The sequence below is a fragment of the Macaca nemestrina genome, chromosome 1 (assembly GCF_043159975.1).
Source record: "Macaca nemestrina isolate mMacNem1 chromosome 1, mMacNem.hap1, whole genome shotgun sequence".
Taxonomy (NCBI): domain Eukaryota; kingdom Metazoa; phylum Chordata; class Mammalia; order Primates; family Cercopithecidae; genus Macaca; species Macaca nemestrina.
In genome coordinates, this window is record NC_092125.1 from 3,814,251 (window position 1) to 3,840,404 (window position 26,154).

General features: G+C 47.8%; 1 protein-coding gene across 4 annotated transcripts in view; it reads right to left on the reverse strand.

Annotated features, from left to right (window-relative positions):
- Positions 1-26,154, reverse strand: part of LOC105474699 (kinesin family member 26B) — a 568,793-nt gene that overhangs the window by 351,456 nt on the left and 191,183 nt on the right. For all 4 annotated transcript variants that reach the window (XM_011729515.3, XM_011729518.3, XM_071069292.1 and 1 more), the window contains one exon: positions 11,514-12,047. In XM_011729515.3, coding sequence (XP_011727817.2) covers positions 11,514-12,047 — 534 coding nt within the window. The remainder of the gene's footprint in view (positions 1-11,513; positions 12,048-26,154) is intronic.

Genomic DNA, 26,154 nt, shown 5'->3' on the forward strand with positions numbered 1-26,154 from the left:
TTGACTTGTTTGGGTTATTTTAAATGTGACCTCTCCACTACACTGTAAAATTCTAAATGATTCGAATCTATTTGCTGCTTTCTCTCCTCCCTTAGAAAGGTCCCCAAATACGGGGGAAAGCTGGTCAATAAGCCTTTCAGTATTTTGTTAATTCACTAATGATAAAATGAGATCACGTCTACTTAAAATGCGGCATTCTCACATGAGATGTGATGTACATATGGAAAGTGGATTTTTTGGCAAATATGTCGAGGAGGGAATGTTTTCGGAGGTGCACGATAACATTTATTTTATGTGCTTGATACTCACTTTATGGAATTGGTGATGTTTTTTCATCTACCACTGGCTCTCACAATGGAAAAGAGGGTCCTGATCCATTTAATTTGAGTCACGTGAACTCGAGTTAAGTAAAAGAAAATGTCACTCAAGGAATTCAATGAACTTAACGGAGAAGTTGCCACGTGTCACGCACAGTGCTAAGTGTGCAACTCACACCCTCTCACATGATCCCATAACAGCTCTGGAAGTTTCCACTCTGCAGAGGAGAACATTCAGGCACACAGCAGTTAAGAAGCCCGCTCGAGGTCACACAGTCAGCAAGGAAGCTGGTGTTTTATTTCTGGTGCATGAGCAGCAAATCCAGCATGACCCCAACCTCTCGTTGTGTGAGACTTGGATAAAATCATGGATGAGTATCAGCCTCTGAGTTTCTAAAACGATCTGTTTTATTTGTCATTAAAATGAAAAAGAGCAGTAGCTGTCGTTTTCCCCTTGGCCAGCTCACTATGGAGCCTGGATACTCCCTGGCTCTTTTCTTCAACCCATAGGAAACTGAAAATTCAGCCTGAGGGAACAAGGTCTGGGAGGGTGGCTGAGTGAGAAAGGATGTGGGCAGCCCTCTACAAGATAACTGTGAAAAGCATCTACATCTAGGCAATCTTCTCTCTCACCTATTTTACCCCCTGTGCAGCAATGCTCAGCTCTGCCCTTGACCCAAGGTTTGCCTGGGAGGGGAAAATAACTCCTCCCTTGCTTGGGTGATAATAGCCACATTCCCACCACCCCTCCCCACCTAACCCCTCTCACCCACATCAAAAAGGGGGAGGGATGGTAACTATTAATAGTAACCAAGAAATTCCTCTTTAAGGCACACAGCATCTTACCAAGTGTTTCTAGCCTGTTTTTGGAGCCTTGAAAGGTTACTACAGATAAAAACAAAAAATACAGACCAAACTATCAGCTTGGTCAGTAGAGAAGGAACAAGGCTCCCCCAGCATCAGTCCGATGAGGCTCACAACTTAAATTTATCTGCTCTCAGGTGATGGTCCAAGAAGTGCTGTTTACATTTATGCCTGTAGTTGTGAAAGCACAAATGACTTATAAGGTATTCTGTGAGTTCAGAAGAGCTTGAGGCTGTTATTCTACGAAAAGCCCACGCGTGTAGGTTGATCACTGACTTTGTCCCTGAGTATTTTTTCATTTTGTCTGGCTCTGGAGAGGTTCCCCTCCAGTGTAAGGATGTATGCAGATATAACACGTCCCTCCCTCTCTCTGCTTGGCCTGGTTTTCTCTTTTCCACTGGTGCCCTTTTTTCCTCCAAGCAAAGAACGTGAATGGGAATCCCCCACTGCTGACCAGCCGTGGATGCTGTATCTGCTCCTTCTTCAGAAGCGGTTCAGCAAGGAAAAAGCCCACATATACCTTTCACCTCTGCACTCCAACTTCACTTTTCTCCTTTTTATTTATCTGTCTTATCTAGCTAGCTAGTTACCTATCTGTCTGTCTATTTAGAATGTGACCTTATTTGGAAACAAGGTCTTTGCAGATGTAATTATTAGATAGTTGCAAAAGTAATTGCAGAGATTGCTATTATTTTTAATGGCAAAACCCACAATTGCTTTTGCACCCATACAATAGTTAAGGATTGAGATGAGATCCTACTGGACAATTTTTCTACTAAAAGTACAAAAATTAGCTGGGTGTGGTGGCACATACCTGTAAACCCAGCTACTCAGGAGTCTGAGGCAGGAGAATCACTTCAACCTAGGAGGCGGAGGTTGCAGTGAGCCAAGACTGCGCCACTGCACTCCAGCTTGGGCGACAGAGCAGGACTCAGTTTCAAAAAATAAAAAAATAAAGCCACATAGTTAGTAGTAAGTTGTGATGGCAGTCGTAAGAAACAAACACCTGTCTCTCAGCCTCTCACTCATCTATCCACATACATTCATTGTCCTCTTCCCTGTACCTATTGTGCCAGCGCCAGATAAATTCTTTCTTAACGCTGTGGTTCTTGGCCTTGGTCAAGTTCAAACCAAGGCCTCGGTCCCACCTGCAGATACTCTCATTTAATTCGTCTGGGGTGTGGCTTAGGCATTAGGATTTTTTTTTTTTTAATCTCCCAAGTAATTCTAGTGTGAAGCCAAAATTGAGAATTCCTGCTTTCAGGCAAAGAAATCTTCCCCTTCCCCTGCTCCGAAATCCCCATTGACTGACTTCTGCCTACCAGATAAAATGCGATACCAGCACACACTTACACGCTGCTCTACAACTTCCAAAGTGTACCCAAGTGCAGGCATTATGAAGATTTTTACCAGATGAGGGAAGAATTACTGCCGGGGCAGTTCTGTGAAATCTCCTTCTATCAGATCAAAAGGCCCTCTAGCCAAGATGAATTCCTTCTACACGAAATTCAGTGAAGTCTCCTTCCCCTCCGGTTCCTTCCATCCTCCCACCCCCAGCTTGGAATGATTTCCGCAGTTTCAACAGTATGAGCCTTATGTAACTGTAATTACTAGCTACCAATGGAGAGTGGCTGTGGTGTGCTGGTTATTATGATTCTACAACAATAGGGAAATCTGAGATAATCGAAAACCGGCGGTGCAGTATGAGTAACCTCTCATTCTGCGGAGGCACCCAAATGAAAGAATCTGACTTGTGCATGGGCCGGCCGACCCGCAGGGTAATGGGGTTTGTTGTGTGAGATGCAAAGCCCACGTTCTTGGCTGTCCTGCAGGTTTCTGCAGGGACTCCTTGGTCTGTAGACCCCATCCCCCTTCTCCTTACCAAGCTTTTCGGTTAGCCAAAGGCTCACCAGGTGTAATAGCTTCCTATTGCTGCTGAAGCAAAATAGCACACATTGAGCAGCTTCAAACAACATAAACGTATCCTCTTAAAGTTCTGGAGACCGGAACTCAAAAATGGCCCTGCAGGGTTCTTCTGGAGGCTCTAGGGGAGAATCAGACCCTTGCCTTACCCAGCTTCTAGAGGCTCCTTCTTCCATCATCAAAGCCAACAGATTTGAATCTCTCTCCCCTCTGACCTCTGCTTCTATCCTTCCATCTCCTCTCTCTGGTTCTGATCCTCCTGCCTCCCTCTTTAAGGATCTTTGTAATTACATTGAGTCCACCCAGATAGTCTAAAATGATCTCCTTGGCCAGATGTGGTGACTCATGCCTGTAATCCCAGCACTTTGGGAGGCTGAGGCAGGCAGATCACCTGAGCTCAGGAGTTTGAGACCAGCCTGGACAACATGGTGAAATCTCATCTCTACTAAAAATACAAAAATTAGCCAGACATGGTGGTCCATGCCTGTAATCCCAAGGCTGAGGCAGAAGAATAGCTTGAACCTGGGAGGTGGAAGTTGCAGTGAGCCGAGACCGCGCCATTGCACTCCAGCCTGGGTGGCAGAGCGAGACTCCGTCTCAAAAAAAAAAAAAAAAATTAAATTAAATTAAATGACCCCCCATCTCCAGCTCCTTAACTTAACCACATCTGCAAAGGCCCTTGTACTGTGTAAGGTAAGACATCCACAGATTGTGGGGATCAGGGTGTGGGCATCATTGGGGGGCCCCTCTTCAGTCTACCACACCAAGCAAATGCCCAGATTGAACATATTTTTGAATTTTCCCAATGAAGTCTGGGTGCTCCCTTCAGACCACGACCCCATCCATAATCATAAGCTGTGACTACCCTTTTGGAATTTCACCCTGAACACTCTAGCCTTGAGAAATGTCTGTCCATGACCGAATATACAAACTGATTCTCTTTCCTGCATTCATGATTTGTCAAAAAGCATAAAGATACATAACCGAATATCCCTTTGACCATCTATAAACAGGAGAAAACAAAACCCATGGTCTTCAGAATCTCTTCCACATCATAGCTTGTCTAATCGTGGCATCTTACACTATTGCCTGGCTGGGCAGAAGCAGCGGCAAGAGGAAAGCAAGTGACCCCAGTGCTGGCCCAGGAAGGGGTGCGCTGCATGTTCCAGGGCACGAGTGGCCGAACGAGCCCTCGAGAGCTGGCCCAGGAAGGGGTGCGCTGCATGTTCCAGGGCACGAGTGGCTGAATGAGCCCTCGAGAGCTGGGAAGAACACGGGTGAAAATCCTCCACTCCTGACCTGCTGGAAACAGCCACCCCGTGCCTTCTTGAAAAGTGGTTCGGCCGGGAAGAGCATGTGTCTACCTCATCTCCCGACATCAGCCATACTAGAAAACATGCTTCTGCTTTCCATGAAGCTGCTACAAGCAAAGCCTCTGAGTACAACAGCACTTGGGCCTCACAGAGCCTCACCTTCCTCCTACAGGGGCGCTCGGAAGTCCGCTAGCACCAAGCTCCCCCAGGGCTTCTGATCTCAGAGGAGCAAGTGTTATGCACTGCAGAGGTCCTGCCATTTAGCAAACCTTGATATATTTTGAGGTTGGTGCTGCTTTTACATCCTTTTGTGCCCATATCTTTCTTTTTTTTTTTTTTTTTTTTTTTTTTTTAGATAGGGTCTTGGGTCTCACTCTGTCACCCAGGTTGTAGGCAGTGGTACAATCACATCTTACTGCAGCCTGGAACTCCTGGGCTCAAGGAATCTTCTTGCCTCACCCTCCTGAGTAACTGGGACTACAGGCATGCCACCACGCCTGGCTAATTTTTTATTTCTCTGTAGAGATGGGGTTTTACTATGTTGTCTAGGCTGGTCTCTAACTCCTGGCCTCAAGCAGTTCTCACCTTGGCCTCCCAAAGTGCTGAAATTACAGGCATGAGCCACCGTGCCCAGACTGTGCTCATAACTTAAAATATAAATTCCAGTAATGGCTATGTTTCATAGGCATGGTCGTTCCTAAAGCTGTAATAGAGACTACCTCATAATGATTTCAGCCAGAGTTCAGTCCAGCATTATCTCTCATGTTAATTCCAATGGATGTTTTTAGAGAATGCAGGAAAAATTGTATTGAGAGCATTTTCCTCCAACTCAAGGAATGCACATGGATTCTATCAACGGTCCGTGACGGATTTATTACTTGTATATTAATCTAATATCTTCTGAATTTTCTTGACAAGTTCAATTGAGTGAAGTTCTATGAAATAAAGTCCTTCTATCCTTTCAAATGCCCCTGTATTGAGTGTGGCATCAAAATGCCAGCTAGGTTCTTTTCATTGAATCTAAGGATTTACTAAGTATCATTAAGATACTTCAGGTTAAAGATTAGCTTGGAATCGAATGACTGGTGGTTTCCACCAAAATCCTTGGGTTCTAGATAGGTCTTTGGCCTGGAATTCTTTCCTAAACTATGGTCAGTCATAGAAAGTAATTGTAGTGCTCCCCTGAGATAGGAGCTGTCTCTAATAAAGAACCACATTTTCACGTTAGCTGCTGTGAGGGGCATGAGAATAAAATGAGTCCCTGTTGTCCAAGAGTGTGTGATCTAGTAAAAGAGATTCAGCTAGGATTTAGAAAACTCTAAACAAAAGAAGCTTCAAATCTCTCAGCCTAAGGTTTCTCTTCTGGCAAATGAAAGGGTTGAAATAGATAATTTATACGGTATTCCTGCTTTATAGTTCATAAAATATTTTCACACCTTCTTCTTAATTGTTCCCTATAATCACCCTGTGAGGTAGGAATTTAATAGGTAATGAAATAGACTAAGATGTCAAGCTTCTAAACTGGTTTAATAGTTGGTGGAACTACAGGCTTGAACTAGATAAGACTCTGTCTCCAAATCTCCTACCATGATGCAAAAGCCTACATCCTACAGAGGTGCATTCTAACACCAACATCACCAACATCCTATAATTCTGTGTGTACAGTCTTCCCTGCAGTTATTGACTATAAAAAATGCTGATCAGGCAAAAGCAGCTGCCATTCAAAAAGAGGTAACTAATCTGTAGTTGATTACAAGGAACTAATCTAGACACATCCTTTCAAAGTCACAATTTCATGTGGTCAAATGAAGGTTGTTACACATGGCTACAAAGACGGGCAACAACAGACACCAGGCCTACTTGGGGGTGGAGGGTGGGAGGCGGGTGAGGATCGGAAAACCACCTCTCAAATACTATGCTCGCTACCTGGGTGACAAAATCATCTGTACACCAAACCCCAGTGACACGCAATTTACCCATGTAACAAACCTGCACATGTACCCCCAAACCGGAAATAAAAGTTGTAAGAGAAAGGATGACGATTCTAGAGCAGTGATTCCCAGCCTTTTCAACACCTGGGACCGGATTCATGGAAGACAAATAGGGGGCGGAAATGGGATAAAACTGCTCCGCCTCAGATCATCAGGCATTAGATTCTCGTAACGAGCGTGCACCCTAGATCCCTCACGTGCACAGTTCACAATACGGTTTCCGCTCCTAGAAGAACCTGATGGCACTGCTGCTCTGACAGGGGATGGAGCTCAGGAGGTAATGCCCACCCATCCGCCACTCACCTCCTGCTCTGCAGCTGGCTCCTTAACAGGCCACAGAGTCATATCAATCTGTGGCCTGGGGTCTGCGGACTCCTGTGCTAGAGAATTTTCTGCTTTCTCTGTGTGTATAGATTATGGTAGATGTCTGCAGATGAACAGAAGAAAGTCTTTCTTTGAAAGCCCATCTTATAATCTTCTATTAAATCAAATTTCTAAGGTATTTAATAAGATTTATCTTTGTGGTTTGTTCAACGTTTTTGATGTCATCTCAGTACTTCCTAAATGACTCTTTTTAAAATCTCTCTGGATCGATTCCTATTTATCTGTGTTGCTTACAGGTTCCTGGGCTTTCTGGAGGTACTTTAGAAATGTGAAGGATATATCAAAAGAGAATCGAGAATCTTCCTACCACAGCCTTTGGAGATTATGACACAGTGGTGTGGGTCACAGGGATTGAGGGATTCGCGGGACCATTCTATCACCCGCGTGACGCAGGTCCCACCAGGCTCACTGCTGGAAGGCCTGTCCGCATCCTCGCTACATCTAAATTGCAGGAGGGAAGAGTCATTTTCTAGAGGCTCAGGTTCTGCGGGTGTGGAGTTGCGCCTGTGGTAGTGACAAGGTCTAGATGCTTCTCTGCCCAGGGAACGGCTCTGGCACTGATCCAGAGGCCATCTGCTTTGTGGGGAGGAAAGTGGGAGTACGGGTGAGCAGGAAAAATGAGGTCAGCTTTCAGAGCAGTCAACCATCTCTGACGAGCTGGCTAGACTGCGAACTGCACAATATTTACTGCAGGGAGATGTCCGCAACAGGAGACACTCAGTCTGGCCAGACCCAGAGCCCCCACCCCGGGGCGTCAGGACGACACAGTCACAACACAGGGGACGCGGATTCATAGCCAGGCACCAAATCTCTTGATCCCAGAGAGATTTCCTCTGGTCCCTTTATTACTCAGGGGAAATGCGTGAATTGGTCTGTTCTCAAGTTGGAAAGAAGCAACATAACGTACCCAGGACGACCACAAGCTGGTGGCTCGTGTGAATCTTGGTTGTATCTGGTTGTGCCACATTGGGCAGGATTAGGAGCCTGTCTGCATGCCCCCAAAGCAGTGGGGCATGTCTTCACCTCTGCACTCACCTGCCTTCTGTCCCACGGTGAGGACCTTAGGACGGGAATCAGGGTTTCCAGCCCACGGTTGCAGCCCCACCCACCACCTAGCACAGTGCCTGGTACTTGGTTAGAGATGAATAAATACTTGTACAGCGAATTCTCTTTCATCTGAGTTTGGGAAGAAAGAGGAGGAAAAGAATCATTGCACAAATAAAAGAAACGCACAAATAATCCCTAACCAGCCGTTGAAGCAGCATCTTCAGTGTTTCCACCTTACACACAAACTTTCACCTCACTTTGAATATTTTATAGGAAGCACCAGTTTCATGCTCATCTGTCCTCGATCATCAGCCCTGGCGCAGTCGCTGAGTCTTCTAACCGGCCCCTGATGCTTAGCGAAATGGCCGCACAGCCAATGTGCGTGTGATACAGAGCTTCGGGGTCCTGGAAGGTGAAATGTGAGTTGTCCGTGTAACATGAGCATGTGGCTCACACAACCCAGGGATGTGTGGAAACTATGGCCTGGGTACAAGGATGTTCATCTGAGCATTTTATTTACAGTAGCAAAGACCTAAATTCTAATTAATTGATGTTTGGTTATGTATTAGGTTGGTGCAAAAGTCATTGCGGTTTTTGCTGTTGAAACAAAAACCACAATGACTTTTGCACCAACCTAATAAATTAGGACATCTCCATAGTGTGGATAATATTCATATAATGAAATACGCTACTGCTAAAGATAATATTTTAGGGAAACGTGTAACGGCGTGGGGAAATGGACCCAATGGATTCAGTGAAACGCAGGTGACAGAATTGAACCTGGTCACAATTTTACAAATTGGAAGTGTATGAAATGCTAGAAGGAGGTATCCCCAAATGTTACGTAGTTTGTATCTGGGTGACATCAACTTCTAAAGTCTTATTTAAACTTTCTCATGCATTTTAAATTTTGTTTTACAACAAACATGTTACTTTTTATAATTTTGTAAATGGTATATTTTAAAACTGCAAACAAAAAAAAAAGCAAATCATCCCATGATGCAAAGAAGCCCTTCTCTGTTCCTGCCCTAGATGGTTACTTCCAAGATTAGACCGTGAAGCACCCCGCAGGACACCACTGGTTCCTCATTATATTTACATACACATCCCAGAAAATTCTATCCAAAAGTCTAGGGGCAGTGAGGCCCCGGCAGGTAAAATGAGTTCTTTTCTTTGTGACACAGGTCTGAAAAGGAACCATATCTGGAAAAGATGTTGACAGCTTACTTTGGGGTAGCCTAGGAAAGTTGGAAGAAGCCATGGTAGGCAAAGCCACTCCCCGGGTACGGGGAGAGCCAGTGCTGGTTCCGCCGTGGGCTGTGCGGCCATTTCGCTAAGCAGCATATTCCTTATCTGTAAAAGGAAGATCTAACACCTGCCCCACCTACCTCATAGGCCTACTGTGGGGTTCAGTGAAATCATGTATATGTTAGATTTTGTAAATTAGAAAGCACCCAGTTAAGTGAAAAGTTCGACAATCCAAGAATGCTAATGTCTTAGGATAATGATCAATGCTTCCCACTTTCTTTCAAGATAGCAAGAGACACGAACACTCTCAAACACTCTAGAAAAAGTCACCAGGAATTTTATCAACCACATTTAACTCACTTCATGTTTCCCTATACCTTGTCCAGCATAACAAAACTATGCTATGTGTTCACTCAACTTGTTCCTTTTTCTCCTGGTCTCATGGGTAGACCGGCTTCCCCAGCTTCCCCAGTGGGAAGGTGGGGTCAAGAGACTAAATTGTCTGTCTATTTCTCTCTCTCTCACGCTTCTTTTTTCCTGATTCAGAGTCTTGCTCTGTCACCCAGGCTGGAGTGCAGTGGTGCGATCTCAGCTCACTGCAGCCTCTGCCTCCCGGGCTCAAGCAGTTCTCCCATCTCAGCCTCCCAAGTAGGTGAGACTACAGGCGCATGCCACCATACTTGGCTAATTTTTGTATTTTTAATAGAGACCAGTTTTCTCTATGATGCCCAGGCTGGTCTTCAACTCCTGGGCTCAAGCAATCCACCCACCTCAGCCTCCCAAAGTGCTGGGATTACAAGTGTGAGCCACCACGCCCGGCAGAGACTGAATTCTTTTTTTTTTTTTTTTTTTTTGAGACAGATTCGTGCTCTGTCTCCCAGGCTGGAGTGCAGTGGCACGATCTCAGCTCACTGCAAGCTCCACCTCCCGGGTTCACACCATTCCTCTGCCTCAGCCTCCCGAGTAGCTGAGACTATAGGCGCCCACCCCCATGCCCGGCTAATTTTTTGTATTTTTAGTAGAGACGGGATTTCATCGTGTTAGCCAGGATGGTCTCGATCTCCTGACCTCGTGATCCACCCAGAATAAAGATGTAAGCAATGCACATGCCTTCCAGGCAAAGCCGGGCCCCAAATCCTCCTGTGAGATCCTCCACACATGCCTTCTCCCCTCATTTCCCGGCTGGTTACAGAAGGTCTGGTGAAGGACTCTTGAGGCCCCTGGAAGATGGTGACACATTTGGTGGAAGAAATCTGAGTGCTCACGTCACAGCGGAAGGCCACCCACCAAACACCCCCTATATCCAGACCTAAGTGAGAAAGAACCTGAGCTCTCTAGGATCCTTTGCTCTATATACCAACTACCTTCTCTGACTAATACATCCTTGCCCGTGGCCGCCTTTCCATTCCAGTGACGGTCAGTGCTCTCTGCTGCTTCCCACACCACTGATGCAGGGGATAGAGGCCACTTACAGTAAAAATCCAGTCCTCATCCAACAGAAAACTCACCCAGGCAAAATCAGATCATCTTTAGATTCCCTGGGAGATTTAAGACCTGTTTTTTATTTCTATGGGGAAACTTGGGGGCATGTGCTAATTCAAATAACTGAAAAGGAAAATGCACTTTTGGCAGCCCAGTACCAATAGTTCTCAAGGTGAGTTGCAAATAGAAAACAGTTTGGGTCTGTCAAGTGAGGAGAGGTTAAGAAGGGCGTCTATACCTCTTTTGGAAGGTACAGACAAAGGAAGCAGAGTGCCAACACGGATCACTGTTCCTTCGTATATTTTATTCTTAGCAATGTCCAACACTTCCACAGGTTGCTTTAAAACCATGATTCCTGGGACTCACAATATCCTTTCGTTCAAAAGCCTCTCACTCGTCTGTCTTAACATCTAAAATCTCTGTTAACAGGCACAACAATGATTCCCTACTATATGGCAGATATTGGCCTACATGTCATGCAAACACTACCTTATTTAATTTTCATGACTCACATCCATTTATAAATGAGGGACTTGAGCCTAAGACAGGGCAAACCCCTTGTGACAAGTCACACTGCTAATAAGTGGCCAAGTCGGGGCTTGGACCCCAGTCCAAGGATCTCTGTGGCCTACCTCTTCATGGCTATGCCATGTGGTAAACCTGCTGGCTGGGAAGCTGCTGGCATCGTCTGGACCAGCAGGGTCTCTCAGGAAGGAGACACTGAAGAGTGGAGAAAGGGGAGGTGTGGAAGGTTTGGAGGATACAGCAGCACCCTCTCAAAGCAGGCGGGTCTGGGTGGGGCACCTTGATGAGAACTCTGTGGGGGCCACATGGAAACACTAGGCTTTGAGTTCCCAGGAGGAGGCAGAGGAAGGAAGTGCTGCCCACTTCTCTGCTTTGACTCGAGCCAGCCCTGCTCTTCCTGGCTCACCCAGGCTACTTACCTGGTATGGGTACAGGGTGACCCCGTTGGTTCTCGACAGGGACCAGGTGCCATCCAGGTACTGGTGAGCCTGGATGGCCACTGAATTGAGGATGTTCCCATTGCTTGGACTGGTGGCCATCTGGAGGCTGACCTTGGCCTGGTGGGTGGGGGATCCACTCTTCTTTTCCGCCCCATTGCTGACCCCAAGGCTGCTGGGTTTGCTGCTGTGCTTGTTGACGAAGCCTGTGTAGCCGGAGGTGGCATAGGGGGCAGGCACAAAGGCCCAGTCCCTGGGCTGCTGGAGCCCACCCACGTGCCGGGACCCCACCAGGGTGGGGATGTTGGAGAGCGGTGGCGGGGAGCCAGGCGAGGCGTCGTAGTGCTCACTGCCAGCTGCCTGCTCCAAGGCCAGCACCATCTGGATGGCCTCCTGCTTCAGCTGGTTCAGGTGAGTGGCGCAAATGTCACAGCGGTTGTCCCGGTCATTCCATGCCTTCCGGATGGTGTTGGGGACCTGGAGTTTGTCGTGAATCACAGCCGAGAAAGCAGGGTCCTAGAGAACACAGAAGCAGAGGAAAGGGAGATTCTATAACTCCAAGGCTGCTCAAGAGTTTGATAGTTTGATTGGCATTCAACAGAAATGAGAAGCTACATTGGCAGAAAAGCCTCCATTTTTGATAAACACATTTGACAAATGTAAGAATTTTATAGTGAAAACTTTTAAAAAGAAGTTAAAAAAAAAAAAGACTTCTAAGTATCTTCTTCGCCAGGCCGGTCAAACAAGTACATTTGTTTGTTTGTTGTTTGTTTGTTTGTTTGTTTGTTTTGAGACAGAGTCTCGCCCTGTCTCCCAGGCTGGAGTGCAATGGCACGATCTCGACTCACTGCAACCTTTGCCTCTGGGTTCAATCAGCCTCCCGAGTAGCTGGGACTACAGGCACCCACCACCACGCCCAGCTAATTTTTTGTACTTTTAGTAGAGACAGGGTTTCACCGTGTTAGCCAGGATGGTCTCGATCTCCTGACCTCGTGATCCGCCCGCCTCAGCCTCCCAAAGTGCTGGGATTACAGGCGTGAGCCACGACGCTTGGCAAGAACATTCTTATTCTTATGTCCACTAAAGAATGATAGCCATCCCTGGGCTCTCCCAAGGTGTTCAATTAGAAGGAACAAACATTTGTCCAGGCATGACGCGGGGTGAGTGCAATCTGGACCGCTGCACTGAGGCCCCTTGGCCTCCTGTTACCACAGAAAGTTAGTAGCAGATGGAGGTGCAACTTGCAACCTCGAACAGAGATTGTGTTCTAAGAAAATCTTGGCCTTATCAGCATTGTGTGCTAAGTACCACTGGAACAGAAGCAAACCGAACAGATTCTGGCCCAGAGATCCAGCCTGTACCAGCAGCCGAGCAAACTTGTGTAGACTAACTCATGTTTACTATTTGCCCTAGGGAAGCTGGCCATGTCTCTATCCAGGTATCTGATATTCTAACCCACCAAAGCAAAACAGTCCAAGATAGGCTTTCCCTTCAAACTTCATCTAAAACTACTATTACAAAATATCAGCTGGGCACAGTGGTTCAGGCCTGTAATCCAAGCACCTTGGGGGGCTGAGGTGGGAGGACTACTTGACGCCAGGAGTTCAAAGACCTGCCTGGGCAACATAGTAAGACCCCATCTTTATAAAACATTTAAAAATTAGCCAGGCACTGTGGCACACACCTGCAGCCTCAGCCACTCAGAAGCCTGACGTGGGAGAATTGCCTGAGCCCAGGAGTCTGAGGCTGCGGTGAGCTAGGACAGCGTCACTGCACTCCAGCCTGAGCAACCGACATGTCTCTAAAAAATATAATCTTGCCAGGTGCGGTGGCTGGCACCCATAATCCCAGCTACTTGGGAGGCTGAAGCTGAAGGATCCCTTGGGGCCAGAAGTTTGAGACCGGCCTGAGCAACATAGACAGAAAACCTTATAAAATACTATATATTATTATTATATATATAATATATGTTTATAAAATGTTTATATATAAAATAAAAATCTAGCTCAGAGACCCCTATGAAAAAGAAATCAGAAAATGGATTTAATGAGAACAATGTCGCTTATTTACTTGGCTTAAGGATTACACAGAGAAACGAGCACGAGGAGTGTTCGTTGAGTATCAGATGGTTTCCAGTTCTGCCACTTGTGACATTGGAGTTCTTTTTTTTTATTTTTTTTTTTGAGACGGAGTCTCGCTCTGTCACCCAGGCTGGAGTGCAGTGGCCGGATCTCAGTTCACTGCAAGCGCCGCCTCCCGGGTTCACACCATTCTCCTGCCTCAGCCTCCCGAGTAGCTGGGACTACAGGTGCCCGCCACCACGCCCGGCTAGTTGTTTGTATTTTTTTTAGTAGAGATGGGGTTTCACCGTCTTAGCCAGGATGGTCTTGATCTCCTGACCTCGTGATCCACATGCCTCGGCCTCCCAAAGTGCTGGGATTACAGGCATGAGCCAGCGTGCCCGGCCCAATGTTGCAGTTCTGTAGTGACCTCAGACAACTCACTTAGCCTCACTGAACCTCTCGTCTGTCACACAGGGCCATGGCCTTTCCTGATGGGAAGGACCTTCCAGCTCCATGACTCCATTCATGGGGAATGGGGAGAGGAGAGTATGGTCTGTGCATACATGAACAGGGCTACGATGCCATTTTGGGGGCTCAACGGTCGTTGCAGGTAATGGATAAAGCTCATCTAAGGGCTTATTTCCCTCTAGGACATTAGGGAGAAAATGGGCCCTTCTGAAATTCACTGTCGGCTTGTATGGGGTAGAAGCCCCATCAGAGCTGAAGGCGGTTTGATGAGCTGTAGGCGGGGAGGGAGCTGTGAGGCAGTGAGCGGGGCAGGAAGAGCAGCAGTTGGGGGGTGGTTCTTAATTATGATCCATCTTGATTACAGGCTCCAGCTTTTTGTTTTCCCTGTTTAACTACCCTGAACAGCCCCTCAGTGTGCACTGATTAATTGATTAATAAATCAAGAGGCCTCCTCACACTGCAGCAGCAAGCGGTGGCTCAGGAGGGAGACACAAGACAGCCAGACACAATGATGGGAAGCGGCGGGAGGTTCAGGTCCAGCGAGCCTCGAATCTCATTGAGGAAGTGATGCCTCGAGGTGACTTCCTCAGTGACAGGGCCAGCGAGTCTCCAATCACAACTCAGAGGTGTAGCAGGACCTGAAAGGGCCCCTCAGGGACCGTTTCAGAACACAGTGTCACCTCAGTTTACAGATACACAGGTCCCGGAGGGTTAAAAGCGTGGACTATGCCTAGACTTCTTGACCACCAGTTCATGATTTTTCACTTTAAGCCAAAGAGCCATATCCATCAACAGATTCCTATTCTCTCACAGACACAGAAGGGTTCCAACCCCATGTTTTCACCAGGAAATGTTCATTCATTCAAACGGGATTTGTGCCCCAATATACGCAAAGATACAGTTTCTTGTTTTTCTCACATAACCAATGGCTTATGCTTTCAAGGCACCAAACTGTTTGGTTTCAAAAAGCCTCAGATCAGTTGCTTATTTAGAATATTTTTGTTAACCCAATCATACGGAGGAAGTGCCACAGAAAGGAGGCAGCTCTAAGAGAAGTCATGTCAGCCGGGCGCGGTGGCTCACGCCTGTAATCCCAGCACTTTGGGAGGCCGAGGCAGGCGGATCACAAGGTCAGGAGAGATCGAGACCATCCTGGCCAACATGGTGAAACCCCATTTCTACTAAAATAGGAAAAAATTAGCCAGGTGGGGTGGCGCGCACCTGTAGTCCCAGCTACTCGGGAGGCTGAAGCGGGAGATTCGCTTGAACCCAGGAGGTGGAGGTTGCAGTGAACCAAGATCATGCCACTGCACTCCAGACAGGCAACAGAGCAAGATTTCATCTCAAAAAAAAAAAAAAGCCAGGCACGGTGGCTCAAGCCTGTAATCCCAGCACTTTGGGAGGCCGAGACGGGCGGATCACGAGGTCAGGAGATCGAGACCATCCTGGCTAACACGGTGAAACCCCGTCTCTACTAAAAAATACAAAAAACTAGCCGGGCGAGGTGGCGGGCGCCTGTAGTCCCAGCTGCTCGGGAGGCTGAGGCAGGAGAATGGTGTGAACCCGGGAGGCGGAGCTTGCAGTGAGCTGAGATCCGGCCACTGCACTCCAGCCTGGGCGACAGAGCAAGACTCCGTCTCAAAAAAAAAAAAAAAAAAAAAAAAGAGAGAGAGAAGTCATGTCTGCACATCACAGTTTATTTTCGATGCTAGACCTTGGAGTCTGGATTTGGCTCTGACCTAGGGACACATCCACTCTCCAGAAATCGCATGAGCCACCCCTGGTTCTGAGGGCCCCTCTTCTCTTTCCTCCCTGGATTTCACTCCTCTCCCTTGAAGCACCACCTTCTTTGTTCAGCATATTGCCATTTGTGGCTCAGCCGCTGACATTTAGTAAGTAGGTATTTTGGTTTCCAGCATGCCCAGCGTTGCCCCAGGCTGGGGCTCTGAGGGTGCACGAGAACAATACCCGTTCTCTGGGAGTTCACAGTCCAGGGGGCCTTCTTGATTCCTGGACTACCCAATGCCACATGCCTCTGCTGCCACCTCCAGCCCAGTCTGTAGTGACCCACAGGACCAATCCATACATACATGGAGCTCAGTGCTCCCCCGGGGTTCACAAGACATCAGCACCAACTCCCACCCCTCACACCTGTCCTCCACTTAGGCATCTGTCCCAGCCAAAGCAAGCCCAGCAAGCGCCAACACAGCCATTCAGCACAGCTGGGCCCACCAGCCATACGACCACCACAGACAGCCAGGAAGTAGCCAACAACCCATTCCTCTCTCATCCAGGGAAAAGCTGAGATTGAGAGTCTTTAAAGAAAACACGGTTGCTGGCTGATGTCAGAGGTGTTTTTTCAATGAAGCCACCCTTGATCTAAAACCCTTTGTGAGTTCTTATCGTCAAAAGGCCTCAGTAAATCAAGTGCTTCTCCACACATTATACATAAACATTTTAGTACAACTCAGAACTTCAAAAAGGAACGGTCAACAGCCATAGCTTACAGAAAGTAAGTGCTGAAATAAAGAAGATACTGTTGCCCAGGCTGGAGTGCAGTGGCACGATCTCAGCTCACTGCAACCTCCGCCTCCCCGGTTCAAGTGATTCTCCTGCCTCAGCCTCCTGAGTAGCTGGGATTACAGGCACGCACCACCACACCCAGCTCATTTTTGTATTTTTAGTAGAGATGGGGTTTCACCATGTTGGCCAGGATGGTCTTGATCTCTTGACCTCGTGATGCACCCGCCTTGGCCTCCCAACGTGCTGGGATTACAGGCGTGAGCCACTGCACCCGGCCCTTCCTCAGGAAGATTTTGTTCGTCGATGCTCATCAGCTCCCTGACCTTTGCACCTCATGTTCCGCCTGTGCTTCATGGGCCGTGAAGGACGAAGGAGACACAGAGGGTCATTCTCACCCAGAGTATTTCTCACCACGAGACTCTCTTCGCCCCATTACCACGCTGAATCTACACAGCAGGAGTTTACCGGCGGCCGGCAGAATGTCAGCGTCCTTGATTCCTGCTGTTCATGGAGCCCCCAGACCTACACACAGGCATGTGACCACTTCAAAGGGAAGACCACCGCAGAGGGAAGACCACCGCAGAGGGAAGCCAGGAACCAATCAGAATGTCTGACAAAGGAATCACGTCCCATGGCTCCGGGTGGGGAAGTCACCACCCTCAGGGTTCTATCGTTCACACTGACACAACATGTACATGGACGAAAGTCCCCAAGCGGCTCACTCTGATTGGCAAAGAGGACACAAGCACAGCGCATTCTCGAAAGACGGGGAAAGAAGAGGGAGGGATATTTGAAAGAACACAGGGTGTGTTAGAATGAGGGTTTGCTCCAGGTGAGGCCTGAGACAGCCAAAATAACAACTGCAGTAGTGACAGCAATGAGGCCATGCCCTGAGATAGCAGGTGCACCCCTGCACCCCTGCTTGATCGCCTGCACCCCTGCTTGATTAGCATAAAACTCAGGTAGAAACTTCCTTCTGGCCTATCCGGAGTCTGAACCCAAGGTTTGTCATTGTTCCCAGTCTGCTTTGTAAGCCAACAGCCCTTCACCCAGGATGAGGATCACACACGAACACCGCGCTGAGCACGTGAACGCACTGAATGTAAAGGCATAAAGGCACGCTGGGTAATAAGTTCACGAGACAAAAAAAAGAAAAAAGTACTCTCCAGAGGAAGAAACGTTAAATGTCAGACCGCAGTTGTTCTACATAAGAAACCCAATTATCCTGGGAGGGAGCGGCTGTGCCCAGCCTAAGTGATTCTGCTCGGGATTAGTGCAGAGAGAGGTGGCCCCACGAATGACTTCAGTTTGAATGATCGTGTTCCGCAAGTGAGGCAGCTGGGAGGGCCAAAGGCAGGTGGGAATGCAATTAACAGGGCTGCTTGCTGCAACGTGTGAAAAAAGTATTGCGGATGGCAAGACTTTTCCACTTCAAAAGAAAAGGGAGATGTTTAATTAGAACTTAACGTGATTAAGAACAGTTCATAAATTACTCAAAAGAATGGGTGAGGCATTTCTCATCACAACCCCTGAAAATGCTTTTATTGATTGATTTTTGAGATAGAGTCTTGCTCTGTTGCCCAGGCTGGAGAGCAGTGGCGTGATTTTGGCTCATTGCATCAAGCAATTCTCTCGCCTCAGCCTCCCAAGTAGATGGGACTACAGGCGTACACCGCCACACCCGGATTATTGTTTTATATTTTTAGTACCGATAGAGTTTTACCATGTTAGCCAGGCTGGTCTTGAACTCCTGACCTCAGGTGATCTGCCCACCCCGGCCTCCCAAAGTTCTGGGATTACAGGTATGAGCCACTTCGCCCAGCCAGTTTTTATGTCTAGGTCTCATTTTTACCAACTAGATGGTATGGACAGTGTTGAGTACTTTGAAAACTTTTGGTTAAGGGTATGGGAGGTTCGAGTCCTGCCTCTATTACTTAGTAGCTGAGTGACCAGAAGCCATTTTTCACAAATCTATCCAAGCTTCAGTCTCCTTATGGGAGTTGATAATTATACTTATTTTATTAAGTAAGAATTAAATGTGATAATATGTGCAACATTTTTAGCACAGACCTGGTCCTTGGTAAATGCTAAATAAATGGTAGTAATTATTATCACCGTTAAATAAATGGTAGTAATTATTATCAATGTGACTAGTCTCAGTATCTAATACAGTAACTTGCATAAATTTAGAACTTCATATAATGGTGGTGATGAGGATAAGGAGGATGGTGACAATGATTTTAGGGCTTTCTTTTATCTAGGAGGATTTAGCGCTTTGGCAATTAAGAACAGAGAGGATGATAAAGAAAGGAACATATGATGTTCACTTAACCACCTCCTACATCTGATCAAGTCAAAGCCTTCTTGAAAGAAATCAGGCCGGGCATGGTGGCTCACACCTGTAATCCCAGCATTTTGGGAGGCTGAGGTGGGTGGATCACTTGAGGTCAAGAGTTTGAGACCAGCCTGGCCAACATGGAGAAACCCCATCTCTACTAAAAATAGAAAAATTAGCCAGGCGTGGTGGTAGGTGCCTGTAATCCCAGCTACTGAGGAGGCTGAGGCACGAGAATTGCTTGAACCTGGGAGGCGGAGGTTGCAGTGAACTGAGATCACGCCACTGCACTCCAGCCTGGGCGACAGAGTGAGACCCTGTCTCAGAATAAAAAAAGAAAGAAAAAAATCACAATAGGCTGGGTGCAGTGGCTCACACCTGTAATCCCAGCACTTTGGGAGCCCAAAGCCAGGCAGGTGGATCACTTAAGCCAGGAGTTCAAGATCAGCCTGGACAACATGAGGAAAACCCATCTCTACAAAAAAAAAGAAATCAAAATAATACTGGGTTCCTGGAGTTCCTGAGCTGACATCTCTGAGCGTGGCCTGAATGACTCTCAGCTTCCTTCTCTATTTTAAAAGATGAAACACTCCAAGAGGCATTCATTTCCATGGAACTAAGAATCTGATACTTCTCATTGTAACAGCCTACTGAAAATTCCTCATTTCTCCCGCAAGAGTGAGTAATGCTTCATGGGGTCTTTGCTAGATGTCCGATTCGAATCACAGACCCAGCAACTAACTGGTCAGTGTCTCCTAGGAGCTGCCAACCTTTTCCCAGGAGATGTAGAAAGAGAAACCTAGGCCGGATGCGGTGACTCACTCTTGTAACCCTCGCCCTTTGGGAGGCCGAGCAGGAGGATCACTTGAGGTCAGGGGTTCGAGACCAGCCTGGCCAACATAGTGAAACCTTCTCTACTAAAAATACAAAAATTAGCCAGGCATGGTGGTGCGTGCATGTAATCCCAGCTACCCAGGAGGCTGAGGCAGGAGAATCGCTGAAACGCAGGAGGCAGAGGCTGCAGTGAGCCGAGACTGCGCCACTGCATTCCAGCCTGAGCAACAGAGCGTGACTGTCTCAAGAAGAAAAGAGAAACCTGATTTCACATCAGCGTATCTTCAACCCTGAAAATCCTTGTTCTCCAGTCTCTCCCTTGGCTGTGGGGAAATAGGATCCCTTCACAAATAGATTCAGAGCTTACGATGGGAAAGTAGGTTCTTACTACAAACTTAAAATGTTTCCCTTAAAGTTCATGCTCAACATGACACAAAAATAAAGTGCTGAACTATACACATATAAGCACTAATCAAGATTATAGTAGAACGCACTAAAATATTACTTCTAAATTCCTAAAGCCTATCTAGACTAGATGTATTTTTTACATATAGGCTTTAATGCGCCAGCAGGCAGCAAATGGAATTATTTTCAATCTGCAAGTAGTTGAATTAGTCTAAGGCTATTAAGGATTCTGTTAATTATGTAATTATGAAATTGCTTACTGTTTCTTTTTCTTTTAATTGATTTCATATGCATGAAATACTGCATAAATGTACTTGGCTGTATTTTCTTGTTTTGTTTTGTTTTTGAGACAGAGTCTCGCTCTGTCACCCAGGCTGGAGTGCAATGGAGTGATCTCGGCTCACTGCAAGCTCTGCCTCCCGGGTTCACGCCATTCTCCTGCCTCAGCCTCCCAAGCAGCTGGGACTACAGGCACCCGCCACCAAGCCCAGCTGATTTTTTGTATTTTTATCGGAGACAGGGTTTCACTGTGCTAACCAGGATGGTCTCAATCACCTGACCTCGTGATCCGCCCTTGGCTGTGTTTTCTTAAACTTACTACAAAAAGATTAAATATCTAAAATTTGGTGGTGTTGCCATTGTTTTTAAAAGGTAAAATTTTGGCCGGGAGTGGTGGCTCACTCCTGTAATCCCTGCACTTTGGGAAACTGAGGTGGGCAGATCCCTTAAGCTCTGAAGTTTGAGACCAGCCTGGGCAACATGGTGAATCCCATCTCTACAAAAAATACAAAAATGAGCCAGGTGTGGTGGTGCATGCCTTTAGTCCCGGCTACTCAGGAGGCTGAGGTGGGAGGATCCCTTGAGCCCAGGAGGCTGAGGATGCAGCGAGCTACGATGGCGCCTCTGCCATCTAGCCTGGGCAACAGAGTGAGAGCATGTCTCAACACAAAAAACAAAAAAGATGGAATGTTAACAAATAAATCATTTGACCGTGTCCTACAACAAATTTAAGTACTTGCATCATTCCCCTGTGACCTAACTAACCCTTGTGGCCCTACACAATTTTCTTCAGGCCACCTTGTCACACGTCCCTCACTTCCCCCAGGAGCGCCCGCACCAGCCTCCCTCTGTCCCATGGAAGCCCCTGCATTTCCCAGCCTCTGCACCTTCGCGTTGGCTCCTGCCCTGATGTTAACTCCCTCTCTCCCTCATCAGGCACGAGAAAACTTTTGGGGGTAATGGATACGTGCAGTATTGTAATGGTGGGGATAGCATCATAGGTGGACACATATGTCCAAAAATACCAAAGTGTACGCTTTAAATGTGTACCGTTCACTGGATGTGAATGGTGAATTATGTACCACACTAAAAAACCAAAGTCTTGTTCGTTCATCCTAAGGCCCAGCTCTTCCGTGAAGTCTGACTCCGAGAAGAGATGTCTCCCTTCGCTGCTTCGCTGACTCTCACAGTACTTCTCTGAGTCATTCACGGCACTCAGCAAACATTTCCTTACCAGAGCTGTACATGTTCTATCTCCACCATCACAGTAAATTCCTAGGGGGCAGAAACTGTGCCATAATTTGAATAGTCACGATAACTTCTACTCTTGCCCCCCTGGAGTCCACTCTCAAGGCAGCAGCCGAGGTGATCCTTTTAAATCTTAAATCTGATCCTGGCAGTCCTCGGCTTAAAATCCTCCCCTGGCCCCCACCCTACTTCCTTCAGAGTCAAAGTCAATGTCGCTGCCATGGGTTCTGCAGGACTCAGCCTCCTGGTCCCTCTCTGCCCTCAGCTCCTATACCTGCTCCCTGACTCAGCCTGCACCAGCCATGAAAGCCTTCTGGCTGTTCTTGAACACACCAGGAATGTCCACTCCCAGCTCAGTGATGTACTTGCTGTTCCTCCTGCAAAGAATACTTTCACCTGCAGATATCTGCCTGACCATCTCCTACCAGCTTCAAGGTCTCAAGGATCACCTTTTCAATGAGGCCTTCCTGGATCATCTAATGACAGTTGCAAACTGGCCCCAACACTCCCTAACCACCTTTCTCTGCTTTAATTCTCTCTACAGCATGGCCCCCTTCTAACTAGATTCCGCTCATTGTCTGTCTCCCTCTGCAAAATATAAAGTAGGTGACAGCAGGGACATTTGTCTGTGTTGTCCACCGCTGAATGTGTCATGCCTAGAATAATGCCTGAAGTCAAGTAGGCACACAGAAGCCATGTGTCGAATGAATCGATGACTCGATGAATCCATTTTCAGTGACAGAGGTTCCCACATCAATTAGCTTCATCTTTCTTAGGAATTTTTTAATTTTTTTTTTTCTTTTGAGACAGTCTCACTCTCTCGCCCAGGCTGGAGTGCAGTGGTGCAATCTTGGCTCACTGCAACCTCTGCCTCCCAGGTTCAAGCAATTCTCCTGCCTCAGCCTCCCGAGTACCCTGGGATTACAGGCGCCCGCCACCACGCCCAGCTAATTTTTGTACTTTTAGTAGAGACAGAGTTTCACCATGTTGGCCAAGCTGCTCTCAAATTCCTGATCTCAGGTGATCCACCCACCTCGGCCTCCCAAAGTGCTGGGATCACAGGCATGAGCCGCCACGCCTGGACTTTCTTAGGAATTTTTATCCCTTTTTGCTTTTGTCACGTTTGCCAGTATAGTTGTCTTTCTTGCTTGTTTCTGCTAGACTTTATAGTATCCTGGGAGGACTGGGAGGGCTTGTGTGTTCAGAAAATGCTCTAGGGCCTGTTTCTCAAAGTGTGACCTCACCACGCCCCCCGTGCAGAGTCACTTGAAAAGCTCCCAGTGAGGCAGGTTTCCAGGCCCCCTCCCAGGCCCCTGTATCAGAATCTCTGGGGAGCCGGGCTCTGGAATCTGCATGCTGACGAGCACCTCAGGTGACGGTGTGGTGTGCTGTCACAGAGGAGGGGATGGGAAGGAAGACCGAGAGGAGCAGGGAGAAGGGAGAAGTAGACAGGGACACCTGCCTCTCCCGTTCAAGTACCTAACCCCAGCCGTGGCCTTCAGACAACAGCTGAGGATTTCAGGAGACACTGCCCTCCACCCAGTGAATTGCAACTCCTCCAAACCCCTGAGCGTGAGGGCTGCTGCTTTTCATAAAAAATAATTCAAGACGATGATAAACAGCCCTGGAGACACAGCCCGCAGACTAAAGGTAGATGCAGATGTCTTTTCGCCAAATTCTCTCCCTACTCCAGCGGTTCTTTCTTTCTTTTTTTTTTTTTTTTATTGAGACAGAGTCTCGCTCTGTCGCCCAGGCTGGAGTGCAGTGGCCGGATCTCAGCTCACTGCAAGCTCCGCCTCCTGGGTTCACACCATTCTCCTGCCTCAGCCTCCCGAGTAGCTGGGACTACAGGCACCCGTCACCACGCCCGGCTAGTTTTTTTTTGTATTTTTTAGTAGAGACGGGGTTTCACCGTGTTAACCAGGATGGTCTCGATCTCCTGACCTCGTGATCCGCCCCCCTCGGCCTCCCAAAGTGCTGGGATTATAGGCTTGAGCCACTGTGCCCGGCCTCCAGCAGTTCTTAACCGCTGGTAAGTTTTTTAAATTCTTTCTTCTTCTTCTTTTTTTTTTTTTTTTTTTGAGACAGGGTCTCACTGTGTTGCCCAGGCTGAAGTGCAGTGGTGTGATCACAGCTCACTGCAACCTCGCTCTCCTGGGCTCAGATGATCCTCCCACCTCAGCCTCCCAGATAGCTGGGACTACAGCTGCAGGCCACCATGCCCGGCTCATTTTTGTATTTTTTGTAGAGACGGAGTTTTGCCATATTGCCCAGGCTGGAGATGGTGATTTTGATGCTCAGGGGACATCAGGAAATACCTGGAGACATTTTTTGGTTGTCACAACTGGGAGAGGGCTACTGATGTCTAGTGAGTAGAGGCCAGGGATGCTGCTAAACATCTTACGCTGTGCAGAGCACCACCCCCCATCCCAGCACCTGAAAAAAGAATCACTGGCTGGGCGCAGTGGCTCATGCCTGTAAGCCCAGCACTTGGGGAGGCCTGCGGGTCACCTGAGGTCAGGAGTTCAAGACCAGCCTGGCCAACAAGGTGAGACCTCCGTCTCTATTAAAAAAAAAAAAAAAAATTAGCTGGGTGTGGTGGTGGGTGCCTGTAGTCCCAGACACTCAGGAGGCTGAGGCAGGAGAATCGACTGAACCTGAAAGGCGGAGCTTGCAGTGAGCCAAGACCGCGCCAGTGCCCTCCAGCCTGGGTGACAGAGCAAGACTCCGTCTAAAAAAAAAAAAAAAGATCATCATCATCATCAAGTCCTAGATGTCCGTGGGGTGAAGGGTGAAACCCAGGCCTAGGTGCTCTCCTCTGATTCCTTCTCACCTGCTGTCCTTGGAGATGAATCCCGATGCAGGACAGCAGGGTGGGTGTTCTAAACCCAGAAGCCAAGGCTGGCTCTCCTCTACCTCGGTTTGCCTTCGTGTGGAGGTCCTGAACTCTCAACAGCACGCTCTCTTAAATATTTTGACTCTTGCGTTGTAGCCGGCAATGGGGTTAGAATGGTGGGTGTGTATGGCCACGTCCAAGGTGGACACAGCGCCCCCTGGCTGTGAAAACCCCGCAGGCTGGTGGAAGGCAGATCCTGACTGCCTGGCCCAGCCTCCAACTCCCCCCGATCTGGCTACACAGGCCACTGCCCTTCCTGGTGACAGAGGCACCGCTGACAGTGTCACCAGCTGTTTACGAGAGTGTGGTGGAAGAGACTGATGCGGCCCTGAGGTCCTGGCCATGTGAAACCACGGATCTGGTTCATGGCTTACGAGGCTGGTCACCGGGCCTGTCATTGGCATCTCTGCCTCTTGGCCTGGGTTTGAGAGGGGACAGCTGAGGTGGCTTTTACTATGAAATCACTTCAAGCCTCTGGCTGGATTTTCATCATGGTAACTTTGCAGTTTCCTTCTCGGAGAAGCAAAACCAAAGCCACGATAAGGCAGTCATTTTGAAGATATAATGTGGTACAATTCTAGAGAAAACCAAAAATCGCTTTGTTCCCTCATAAAACCACATTTATGTAGCTTAGCCTTCGTGCCAGACTGTGCCAGGATGGGCTTGGTGGGGGGTGATGACGCCTTTGGCGGGAGGTGCCCCAGGCTGAGGAGACCCTTAGAGGATAAGGACCTGAGCTGCTCGCTTTTGTTTTCACTCACAAACACCAGAAATAACAACACAGCCTTAAGCAGAGGATGCAAAATCCTGGCAACATCTGAACTTAGGGGTCTGTATTCACAACTAACGACTCCAAGACCCACCTGTGAGGTCCCAAATTTCACTGTCCGTCCTGAGACATCTTGTTTGCTTATTTGGGGACTGATTGATTAATCACAGGCTACTCAGCCATACTTCTTACCCCTCTTTCTTTCATAATCTTTACTGCAAAGGTCTGAACTGAAAATTCGCTGAGATGAGCAAAGCATCACCAAAATAGCTTTAAATGAAGCAGGATGGTGGTGGGGAGGGCAGGAGAGGCAGGAAGCCTTTCTCCAAGAACCTGACCACACCTGTCAGCTCCAGTCAGTAACTGTCATTCCTGAGAAGTCAGTTGCAACCAACTATGACACACCCACAAAGTCAGAGAACCGGCCAGCCATTCTCAGCTCAGACTCCCACCTCATAAATCATGACCTGGGTGGCTGCAGGGCAATGAGGATTTCTAGACCTGAGCACAAAGATGTGCCATGATCCGAATCTTCCTCAGTGTGTGCCACCCCTACCACCCCTCAAATAAATAAAGCTAACCTCTTTAGAGGCTGCCATCTTCACTGGCTTCTCAGAGGACTTTCATGGTAGGGAGAGCTGGCAGAACATCTTGAGCATCTGAGCAAAGGCTGAGGCTGTTTTGAATGATGCTTCTAGGTGTTCCTGCATCACCTCAAACACAAGCCCAAGTTAGTATGTGAAAGAGGGAGAGAGGGTGAGTAAACCCGGACCCCTCTCCCTGCTGCCTCTAGTCATTCCAAC